The sequence below is a fragment of the Halyomorpha halys genome, unplaced genomic scaffold (genome assembly GCF_000696795.3).
Source record: "Halyomorpha halys isolate HHAL.00 unplaced genomic scaffold, Hhal_1.1 Scaffold53.1, whole genome shotgun sequence".
Lineage (NCBI taxonomy): Eukaryota > Metazoa > Arthropoda > Insecta > Hemiptera > Pentatomidae > Halyomorpha > Halyomorpha halys.
In genome coordinates this window covers 695545-708050 of record NW_027109243.1, presented here as the reverse complement: position 1 = coordinate 708050, position 12506 = coordinate 695545, and the positions used below count along the sequence as shown (strand labels likewise).

General features: G+C 29.5%; 1 protein-coding gene across 5 annotated transcripts in view; it reads left to right on the top strand.

Moving 5' to 3' along the window:
• Window positions 1-12506, top strand: part of Sec71 (ADP ribosylation factor guanine nucleotide exchange factor Sec71) — a 67050-nt gene that overhangs the window by 15127 nt on the left and 39417 nt on the right. For all 5 annotated transcript variants that reach the window (XM_067047461.1, XM_014438201.2, XM_014438176.2 and 2 more), the window contains exons 10-18: window positions 640-818; window positions 1713-1878; window positions 2690-2849; window positions 3632-3789; window positions 4960-5198; window positions 6995-7146; window positions 8238-8366; window positions 8450-8579; window positions 11593-11748. In XM_067047461.1, the coding sequence (XP_066903562.1) occupies window positions 640-818; window positions 1713-1878; window positions 2690-2849; window positions 3632-3789; window positions 4960-5198; window positions 6995-7146; window positions 8238-8366; window positions 8450-8579; window positions 11593-11748 (1469 nt within the window). The remainder of the gene's footprint in view (window positions 1-639; window positions 819-1712; window positions 1879-2689; window positions 2850-3631; window positions 3790-4959; window positions 5199-6994; window positions 7147-8237; window positions 8367-8449; window positions 8580-11592; window positions 11749-12506) is intronic.

Below are 12506 nucleotides of genomic sequence, written 5' to 3'. Positions count from 1 at the left end.
GAAATTTCAAGTGGGGCAAACCTTAGAAAATAAATAGTTGTTTACTATTTTTGTTTCTCTTTTGATCGCAACCATGGCCATCTTCATTATTTGAAATTATAATGCCAAGTATTTATATATATTATACACACACACACTCTCAAGTATTCAGTTGCATCATTGTTCTTCCAGACCATTGATATATAATTAATTTTAAGTGTGTTCTTTTATCTTTATCTTCTTAAATCTTTGAACTTATGGCATTTATTAATTTTATTGTATCTATTCATAATGAAAATAACTACCATTGAACATTTATTCGTTATTGTTGTTAACAAGTAGGTACCTTTGCACGATCTTGTTTTTCATAAATTCTTGGGAATATTTCCTTGATTTTAAGTTCCAGCTTTACCTCACTATTTTCGACCCCTTAAAATTTTGTTGCTGTTATAATGTGTATCTGTCTTATTTCACAAAATACATGCAAATATGTCAGTCAATAAAAAATGGTATTTAACAAAACCTTAAAAAATATAACACAATTTCTCCTTATTTCATGGTATCTTTTAAAGTCAATGCTTATCAATATTTTTCTATTTATTAATAAGATAAATTCCTACTAACATTAATTTGATATGTAATAATAATTGTTTGTTACAGACTAGTGAATGATCTATCTAAGATAGCACAGGGTCGCCAGGCATTGGAGCTGGGTGCAACTCCGAATCAGGAACTGTCGATGAGGATCCGTGGATTAGAGTGCCTCGTCTCGATCCTCAAGTGCATGGTGGAGTGGTCTAGGGACCTTTACGTTAACCCTAACATGAATGCTAGTCTAGGTTAGTATTTATTACCGCCTTGTCTGAAAGTAGGTCAGTTTTTTTGTTTTGTTTTTTATGAAATTTTTTCTTATGTATTGAGGGACAATAATTGATATCCAGGTTAAGAAAAAAATTTACAGGCTACTTTGATATAGTTTCATTTTGATAATTTCTAAAATAACTGTAATCACTATAATAATACTTTTATTTTAATCGTATTAACTTATTATCACTTTAGTCTATTTGTTATCATCCTTTCCATTAACAAAACCTACTCTCACTAGATTACAACTCCATTATCAATGATTTCTAGTGTTTAGTATATTTCATTGTTACTTTGTATCAATTATATTGATAATTTTCAATTTTTTATTTCTAATCAACATTATTTTAAAAAAAAAATTATAAGGTATGTTCTAACTTCAAAGCTTCATCATTATATTTTTATGATATTATGATGCTATTGATCAACTAATTAATTTAAGAACACTTGTTTCTTTTTGAAATATGTCTTTGTATTAAATTAGAAAACCAATTCCTTATTATTAGTTAATTTTTACTCCTCCATATTTTTTTCCATGAAATTTATTTTGAAAATTAAGCATCAACCTATAATCGAGCAGGCTTAATTACTGGTTTTCCATGTTTTTTTTTTTGCATTATAATCTCCTCTTGTTAGATTGTGACATGTACATTGAACAACATACTTGCTATAATTATCTGTTTGAAAATTAAGATAAGTAAGGCTACCACGGTGGACGGGAGTGGAGGGTTTAATGCCGTTTTTCAATTTCAGGTGCTTTTTAAATATTGTTTGATTAAACTATCTTAAGTCTCCTTTTAAATATTTCTATTCACTGCAAGCCTTTACTTCAGTTTATCTGTAGTTTATTAAATTAATATCTTCCCTAGGTTTAGAAGGGAAAGTGAATGATGATTCTAGCACCCCAAAGGCGAGCCTTCGCTCCTATGGATCAGTTAGTTCGCTCGGTAGTGAATCCTCAAGTAAACAGGATGTCCCTCAGCAGTTGCAGCAGCTTAAGCACCAGAAGGAAATATGGGAGACTGGCATCGAAATGTGAGTTGTTTAATTTTGGCGTTTAGAAATAAAATTCATCCATTTTATACCTATAATAGATTAAAATATTTAACTTGCTTTTTCTTACAAATTTTTTCATGATATAACTAACTTTGAACTTGAATTAATTACAAACTGAATTTTCTTTGTCAATAATCATTGAGGAGGTGGCTGTAATACAATTTCTCTAGGCTTCATTTATTGATTGTACAAAATTCAAATGATTCATTAGCAAATTATTATAAATTTATTATGAGAAGTGTATATCTAAAAGAATGAAATCAGATTTCAGGAAGAATGACATGTATAAATTTCATAATTAAAGTGCGTTCATAACAAGGATTATATTGAAGCGACTCTATAAAATCTAATGAAACTCTATGATCATGTTTGAACACATAAACTACATCTTTCTGGGAACTTAGAAATTTATAAATTGTTTAGTTTTAAGTTGAAAATGTAGAACCATGTACTCCAGTAGTTTTGGGGGCAAACGCCCTTTGTTCTGATTCAGGAGTAGGGGTGGGCCGTGCATTGTTCATTGACTGGTTTAGTGATTCCGAGACTTCTATGAAGTCAGTACCTCGGTACCACTGATGTATTAAAATATCTTTGTTTTGATACAAGAAATAACTTTTTACTAAATAGTTGCAGAGAGTTGAGGAATAGTCTGTTTAATACACATTCATGTTAATGCAAATGTCTATACCTAGCCATCTATGAGTATATCCTGCTATAATATCAATCATGAGGAATGTTAAAAATCTGTTGTTTTTTTTTTTGTTTTTAATACGTTTTTCTATTATTTTAGGTTTAATCGGAGTGGTAGGAAAGGCATTGTTTACCTTCAGGATCAAGGAGTCCTCGGGAAGACCAGCAAAGAAGTGGCTGAGTGGTTACTGACTGAGGAACGGTTGGATAAGACCAGCATTGGGGACTTGCTTGGCGACAACACAGATTTTGCAAAAGAAGTATGCCTACATTTTTATTATTAAGATTAAATATTGATTTTAAATAAATTCATCTATTTATAATTTGATGAATAAACAGAGAATTCTTTGTATGGAGCTTAGTCAGGGAGGTTACTCTTGAGGAGAGGACATTTTTTCCCCTCTAAATAACCTGCCAGCTGTCTTCAGTTGGTTAATTGTTATTTCAATAATTTAAAAATAAAAATTGATTCAGTTTTTCATTTATTGTTTTCAACAATAGTAAGAAATTTGTTATTTATGCTGTGGTTTATTATTTTCAGTAATGAAACTTTGTTATTGACTAGGAAAAAAATAACTCATCCTCAACATCAATGAGTTGTCTCCTTTTAAGGTATGAGTAACCCAAAACTAAAAAAAGAAATCAGTTGTCTACAATGTTTTTGCTTGTCTATATTACATTTATTAAAGTGACATCCTACAACTCAGGGAAAAAAAGAATACATGGAAGTTCATTGATTTTGTGACGTGAGATGAAATGAAAGAGGTGGGAAGGAGAGAGCTACACTGGTCAATTAAACTAAAATCATCATTAAATTAATTATTATTGACTTTAAAGCATTTCTTGGTGTGTGACGTATGAGTTGTCGAGTGGGTCATAACTTTTCCTCTTGAACTAGCTCTTACACACAGAATAGATCTTTCTTAACTTGTTTTATATTTTTATGTTGTCCATGTTTTTAATTTGGAACATTTTCCTCTTAACACAACATTATTTGTCCATTAAGTCGATTCATCATATTTTATTTATCTTGCCAATGTAGGTGATGTATAGTTATGTTGATGAAATGAACTTCAGCGGTAAAGACCTGGTGAGCGCCTTGCGGCAGTTTCTTTCTGGTTTCCGACTTCCTGGAGAGGCTCAGAAAATAGACAGGCTCATGGAGAAGTTTGCCAGTAGATATTGCGAGTGCAACCCCAAGTGAGTGCATTGTATTTATGCTTTAATTTGATTTCGTCGTGGATAATATGAAGACCTTAGGGTAAAAAATAATACCTGAAAACAACTTAATACAAGAAAAACTAAACTGAAAGTTTGGTGATCCCTACAAAATTGGGTTTTTGTTTGAAATAATGATCTTGCCACTGATAGAGGCCAATATCATTACAAAATGTGTCTAAACATGTATGAGGAATTTTCTATCAAAAGTTATTATATCCGCTTCTATAATGGATTGATTTTTTTTTTTTGGCTAACTAAAATTCCAAACTATAAACTAGTTAAATTTATTTCAAAAAATTTCCCTTATCAATTAGAAATTAATATTTTCAATGAAAATTTAACTTATATACATAAGATTCTCCAAAAATAATTTTTAAATGATCATTATGAATCAGAGTTGGGCAACTATGAAACTAATAGCTAAAATTGCCATGGATACAATATTTTTTTATCAATGGTTCATTCATGAATAAGGGTCGTATCCATGGCAATCTTAGCTAGTAGTTTCAGCTATAGCTGAATTTTGCCCATCTCTGTTATAAATTAATGTCTGTTTTCTCCCTTTGTGATGGACATAATATTTTAATTCTACCTTATGGTAAATTTTAATTTTTATTAGTGGTGAATACTAGGTCCGTAATGGCAAACCATTCCCTATTTTATAAATTATACAACTGTTCATTTAATTATACTACTCGTTACTCAAATTGTATATCTGTAATTTTCATGTATTCTGTAGTTCAGATTGTATTTTTTTTTTTTTAATTTAGTGTAAGTACAAAAAAAAAAAAAAAAAAATAGGGAAAAAATCTTTATCCCAGCATTTTGATTTATATTCTAGTTTATATGTAAAGTAAAATATTAGATGGTGATCACTTGGAATTAAATCAATAGAAAGGGTGAGAAAAAACGGTAATCACTAAAAACTTTTTTATATAAAAGAGAGATTTAATATTCATACCCTTTTGTTTTCTTTATGGATGTTTTACCTTACAGACATATAGATGTTGATGTAATTCAATTATTAAAAAAATGTACCTCATCATGTTTTTCTCCCATGGTCTTCATATTATGCAAAATACCTTTTTTTTTTTTTTTTCTGTTGTGTATGAGTTTTATTCTATTGTTTGTGAATTTTATGAATTTTAGCAATGGGCTTTTCGCGAGTGCAGACACTGCATACGTGCTGGCCTATTCGATTATAATGCTCACAACAGACCTTCACTCGCCTCAAGTTAAAAATAAGATGACTAAGGAACAATATATTAAACTGAATCGTGGAATCTCGGAGGGTGAAGAACTACCGGAGGACTACCTCAGCAAAATATACGATGAGATCGCTGGCCATGAAATTAAAATGAAAGCCACTAACAAACCAGGAAAGCAAGGTATGATTTACTTTCATTGAAATATTTTTTTAAGTGGTTCAAAAAAAAATTGTGGCAGTCCTGGGGCTGGCCGACAAAAGTGAAACTTCTGGAAATGAAATGTATTAATAATGATCCTGCATTCCCTCTAATAGCTTAAGGTAGAAAATATTATAATAAAACAGCTATTTTCTAAGCCAATTCTAGCAGGAAAATTTTTTATATTATAATTGGAGAGTATGACGATATGAGTTCAATCAATCGGACAGGCACTTCCGGGATTGATAATCTCCTTATCTACTATTACAAACTATTAAACTTCAGCATTGATTGCTGTTTCATCCCACATCCCAAAATCAATTTATTCCTGTAATTATTTTTTCCTGAGATATAAAACGCCAATTAAGAGTTTCACTTATTTCTAAAACGAAAAGAAAAAAAAATGGGACTCTCTAAATTTATATAATATATGTTCAACATTTTAAATGCAGATCATTTGTTGTATTTGGAGAAATAAAAAAAAAATTAAAAATGAATTAAAAATATACTACACCTAATTAAATAGGGTAAAAAAATGAACAACCGGAAATTTATTAAAAATAAATTACAGGAGTAAATTAATTTTGGGATGCGGGATGAAACTGCAATCAATGCTAGACAACTCTAGTTGAAGTTTAATAGTTTGTAATAGTAGATTAGGAGGTTAACATTCCCGGAAGTGCCTGTCCAATTGATTGAACTCATATCGTCATATGACAACCGGAAATTTATTAAAAATAAATTACATGTCTTATTTCTTTGTTGCTTGTATGACAAAATTAAATTAGGTCTACTTTTCCAATATATTCATAGGGTATGTAATGTTTATTTGATCTACTAACTTATATATTTTTTAATTTCTATTTGTATGTTTTTCATGCTATCTTGTAGGAAAACAAGGTAACTTTCGCGTATTATTTGCTTTTGTTTGTTTGTATGGTTATTGAGTTAATTTTCTGTATTATTAATATTAATTAATTTAAATATATTTGAGAAGTTGCCTATCAAAAGTCTGTATATGCACTTGTAGACAAGTTAAATTTTTAATTAAAAATATTCATTTACACAACACCTTTCTGTCACAGCAAAATTAAAATTTTGAAATAAACTGAATAAATTTTTAGTGCAGGATTTTAATTTATCATTTTTTGTACATATAATATATTTAGGATTTCTTATTAGAAATATAATTGAGGCACGGAAATGGATAAGGCTGTAAGTACCAGAAATACGAAAAATAAGATTTTGACTGGACAACGATGAAGAAATCTAGACCAATCAAGAATCAAAGTTCCCGTCTTGAACGGTTTAGTTTCAAGTACTTTACGTTGTTCATAACAAATATTGTGGCCAGGCTACCTTATTTTTTTTTCTCAAAACTAGTTCTTTGGCCTCCATTTCCATGCTTCAATTTATAAAATTTCTTAATTTTATAGTTTTTTGCAAAATTTTATTATTTGCTGTGTGTTAAACGTTAACAGTTTAAGTATGGAATTTACTGTAGTAAATGATTATAATAATCACCTTTTTACAGTCGAATAATAATATGTTAATATTATTTTATAATTATTTTTATATTCTGTTAAGAATATTTCAAATGTTAAACATTTTACCAAAGTACCAAATGTAGATTTACAATAACATATTGTGGAAATCTTTTTAACACTATATTAAAAAGAACTGGTACTGGTGGTTTTAGCTTATTGTATCAAATTTGTTCACATTGTTTTGGTTTTGTATTCATACTTAAATTATTATTATTATTTTTTTTTTTTTAGTTATCGCAAATGAGAAGAAGAGAAAGTTGTTATGGAATATGGAAATGGAGGCAATTTCTACTGCTGCTAAGAACCTGATGGAATCAGTTTCTCATGTCCAAGCTCCATTTACGTCTGCGAAACACCTGGAACATGTCAATCCCATGTTTAAGGTACTGTTACAATTTGTTCTCTATTCCCATTATCTTAAACTGCATTAAAAAATATGTGAATTATAATTGCAAAGCATCAAGGGTGATTCATCAAATGACTAGAAGTTATTGAGAAAATATTAAATGAAGAAAAAGTCTCTAGTTGAGGATTGCAATAATGGTCATATGTGTTCTGTTCCTTTCTAATGTTTTCTCAATGAATTTAGTGAACCTTTGTATTCATAGAGGGAATGAAAAAAATCTCAGAATTAAAAATTTTCATTAAAAAAAAAATTCATTCATTCATTTCATTGTTGAATATAGATTTATCAGGGAATAAATTTAGTTCCTTATCTGTCTGTAATCGAATTTTGGTTCGGGGATAATGAATGAACCGTTAATCCAGTTTTTATGAAATTTTCAGGGATTGTACATTTGGTTACTTCTCTCATATCAATTTTATGAGATCCTTTTCACTAGTTTTGTTTATGAATATGCGAATGCTTATTCCTTAACACACTTATGTTATAAAAAGGGCTCGTCTGATTTGGCCAAAAGTTTGAAAACATGGTATAGCATCAATTTTATCAAATTTCATCCTCTACTTTTGCTTACATACGCACAAACATATTTTCCCTATCATATCTGTATTTAAAAAATGGTTCATCCAGTTTAGCTCAAAGTTGGGGAAAAATGGAGATTATTGTAGAAAACATGGGGCTAGCATAAATTTTGGCCAATCCTATCTTCTACTTTCGCTTATGCATGCGCAAGTGTATTTTTCTTGATATCCCGTTTTCCGATTTAGCTCAAAGTCAGGGAAAAAATTGAGATTCATGTAGACTTGGCCTTGTATAAAATTTATCGACTACTTTTGCTTAACCATGTAAACAACCAATTGCCTAAATATAATTATAATCATTCTTATAAGAGATACAAGAGGTTCTGGTTTTGAACTCTATGCTCAAAGGTACTTACCAAAGAACTTATCTATTTTCTTTTTAATTAATATTCGTAAGAATAATCAGTCATGACTAATTCCTTAGTAATATTTATATGCATCTACCATAATTTTGTTTCTGTAGTAAATATTTTGTAAATGTTTCTTCTAGATGTCTTGGACTCCATTCCTCGCAGCATTTTCAGTTGGACTTCAAGACTGCGACGACCCGGAAATAGCAGCACTCTGCCTCGATGGGATCAGGTGTGCGATCAGGATCGCTGCCATTTTCCATATGAGTGTAAGTTACCCCATATTTTTTACTTCTTTTGCTATAACAATAAAGGAAGTATTATTATCTTGAACTCGTTTCTTTTGCGATAGCTCGAGAGGGATGCCTACGTCCAAGCATTGGCTAGATTTACATTATTGACTGCCAACTCGCCCATAACTGAAATGAAAGCGAAGAATATCAACACCATCAAGACCCTTATTACCGTTGCCCACACAGATGGTCAGTTTTAATTATTTTTATGAAAACATTTTTAGCTTTTTTTTTTTTTTTAAATTTTCATAACTCTTTTGTCTTATTTTTAATTTTAATTCAATGAAATCTTGCTATATTCCTCATGTAATTGAAATATTGCAATAAAACTATTAATATATTGACATTAACGCTCTTATTAATTAATAAATAATGATTACAATTGAAGATAAGAGTTGATGAAAGTGTAATGAGATTTTAGGTAAAGTAAATATTTTTACTCCGAAGAATATTTGAACTAATCTTTTCTATTTAGCATCTAATTTCATTTTTCTAAATCTTAAATTATGATAATTTCTAAAAGTTTAAAGTTGAGTTTTCAAATCTAAAATAGGAATAATCCAACATAATTTTTTTTTTTTAAGACTCATATATTTGAAACATTATTGAAATACATACATATATTGAAACCTTCATATACTCATGTCTTTTATTCTTCAATGTTATTTTTATTAATTGAATTTAGAATGTTGATCTCGAGATGAGATAGCAGATTCTGGAAGTTTTTAAATTTTTTTTCAAAATATGAAGGAGCTGGTCGGAGGTGCGGTCAACAAGAAACAAAAAATAGTTAACAACTATTTATTTGCCAATGTTTCACCCCACTTAGTAGAGCTTCATCGGGGCAGTATCTGATATCTGATATATTTTGATATTTTTCAACTCGAACAGCCCTGATGAAACTCTACAAAGTGGGCTGAAACCAAACCCCCGAGCACCTCTTTCATATTTTTAAAAATAAAACATTATCTTTTTTAATTATTTTTATTATATTATTTATTAATGATTTACAAATTAACATTTAATATCAATCTCCTCCCATAAAAATAATTTTTAAAGTTGAATTTGTTTATTTTACTCATAATATTATACAAGATTATTTCATATAATATAGTGAGTGATATTTGATTGTATAGTGGTAGTAAAATTTAAAGTATTATGCTAACTATTTATTAAAATACTCTTTTCTTTCCTACATTTTTGGTATTTATCAGGGCTAAAATAAAAATATACAAAGTAAGTGAAACTAGTGTAGTAGTATAAAAATTACCTAATAACAAAACAAATATGTATGTTAAAAATGAAACTAATGTAATAAATCACATAGTAATGAGTAATGAACTAATAAATTAATAAAACTGAGGAAATAGTAATTGATAAAGTAAAGAAAATAAAAATTCTTTAAGTAAAATATATTATAATTATGAGAAATAGTTGACCATGGATGACTTACAAGGAGAAGATGATTGGGGGGTGCGGTCTAAATGAAACACAAATAAGTTGATGGAACCTATTTAATTGTGCCTACGTTTCGGCTAGAGTTTCTAGCCTTCTTCAGGGCTAAGAACAGAACAAGATAACAACCACAATAAGTATAGAAAAGAAAAAAGAAAATATAAACAGAATGACAATTATTATGATTACATATATTTTCTCTCTCAATTTTCTTTTTCTTTCCATATTTCAATTTTTAAATTATTAATAACTAATATGTTCATGCTTCTTTGCATTATAGAACTTCATTTTTATTTCATTTCCGTAATTATGTTTTTTTACCCACTTTTTCAATTACCTATGTATACGTTTTATTTCCCACTTTTCTCATAACTTCATTTTATTAATTCCATTTTGTAAAATTATTCATTTTATGTCATTCTGTTTATATTTTCTATACTTATTGTGGTTATCTTCTGTTCTTAGCCCTGAAACAAATTTTTTTTTCTTTTTTTTTCCTACACCACAGGAAGTGGACTATTACGCCATTTTCCCTCTATAACAATCAAAGTAAAAATTCTTACTTTATCAATGGGACATATGCATATTTTTATTTTTTCATAAATCTACATGTATTATGAAACATTTTAATAAAACCAAAGTTCTTTTTATCATAGGGTTCAAAATACATTAATTTCCTTAGTAGTCCTATCTGGCTAACGGGTAAGAACACTGTATTTCTTACATTAGGTCTGGGATGATAGTCAACAGTACATGTTGTGACAGTGAAGTTACTATCCCATTAAAATTACAACTGTCATGTTGAAAACTACATGAAAGTTGCTATTATTTGATGAAATAATTATTTAAAAAATAAGATTTGAGTAAAATGAGAAAATAAATTATTTCAAAAATAATTTGTTTTTTAACAAGTTATTTTTTTGTTTTTTTAAATTTTCGATTGCCTCTACAGACCTTGTAGATATTACTGCTTTCCAGTTTGCTGCATGCAGCTCTTTCGCATCTTTGTTAATATCTGGTTTTTTGGCCTCCCACGTGGTCTCTTGCCAACTATACTGGCATTCATTGTTGTGAAGAGGTCCTGATGAATTGCTTTGAGCCAAATCCGCCCACCTTAACTTCCTTGCCTTCATATCATGAGGCATTGACTGACCAGTCCCTGCAAGCAGCTTACTTTTAGTTCTCCTTCTCCATGAGTTAAGGCTCTGATCCCAGAACGCTCCTGTAATTATACAGAGGACTTTCTGTTCAGATCTCTCTATTCTGCTTTCTAGGATACCTGCCAGGTCTCACAACCGTGTAATATTTTTAAAATATTCTTTTCAAAAGAATTTACTGATGAACAGATTTACTTCAAACTTTGGGAATCGTGGTTTTAAAAGCAAATCTATTGTCTTAAAGTTGTTTCACTAAAAGCTTTGGTATATGCATATGTAACATTACTAATCTCTTATTTTTATTACTCTTTATATTTAATATTCATTATTATGTCAGCTTTTACATTAATTTTGGCTTTCTTTATTATTTCTGGATTTTTTTAATGAAGACTCAAAAATGTAGGTCGAAACATTGGCTCTTAATAAACATTTAACACTATTAATTGTTTATTCTGGCTCCACATAGACCATCTCCTTGATTAATATAGCTTATTGTTCTGGAATATTTACTGAAAAGTGGAATTGCTGTTTTTTAGCATGCTCTTGTTATTTTCTCAAAGAATACATTTATCAAGGTTTGAATGTCGTAGGTAACTATTTGGGCTCTTCTTGGCTGGACATAGTGAAATGTATTTCCCAACTGGAGCTGGCTCAGATGGTAGGCACCTCGATCCGCCCGCAGTACTTCGCCAACAACAAGACAGCCGACGTACTCGCAATGAAATTGAATCTTACCTCACTTGACCGTAAGTATCATTATAATGTTTTATAGATTACTTAAGGTGATTTTATTAGTGTTTATTTGTTTCTTCTATCGAAGCTGCCCTTAACCTGCTCTACAGATTCTAACCATTTCTCTCTGTCTCTGGTATGGGTAATGGAGATCTTGATATAACACTGCAAGAGTCCAAGAGGAGTAAAAAGTCTGCTATTTTACCCCAATTTTTTATTATTTTAATGAAAATTATGTTTAATTACTTGTCAAAATTGAGTCCACCAAGTAAAGTTAGGGGGAATAAAAAATGGAGGCTACTACAGAATGGTAAAAAAAAATTTTCATTTAGAGTTTTATTTTTTTAAAACTACCTACAATAATAGAAAACCTAATAGAATATTATTTGAAGTAGAATAAATTTACTGAAATATGAGTAACTAATAGAACTCTTTACGTTCAATAGTTCCCAAGATACAATTTTTTAAAAAGCAACATTTCATAAAAATTGCATTGAAAAATCATTATAGCTCTATTAGAGCTGATATTTTAGCAAATTTACTCTGCTTTAAATTATTTTCTCTTTTGTTTTCTAATGTTGTTGGTAGTTTTATAGGTCTGAATATAGAGGTCTGAAAGAAAAATTAATTATTTTTAACATTTTGAAATAGCTGCCATTTTTTTTATACCCCCTACCTATGCTTGGCAGACTCATCAATTTTGACTAGTAATTATACATTTGAATAGTAATTATACAGGAGATACTGATTTCCTTGTAGAGCCGAAACAGTT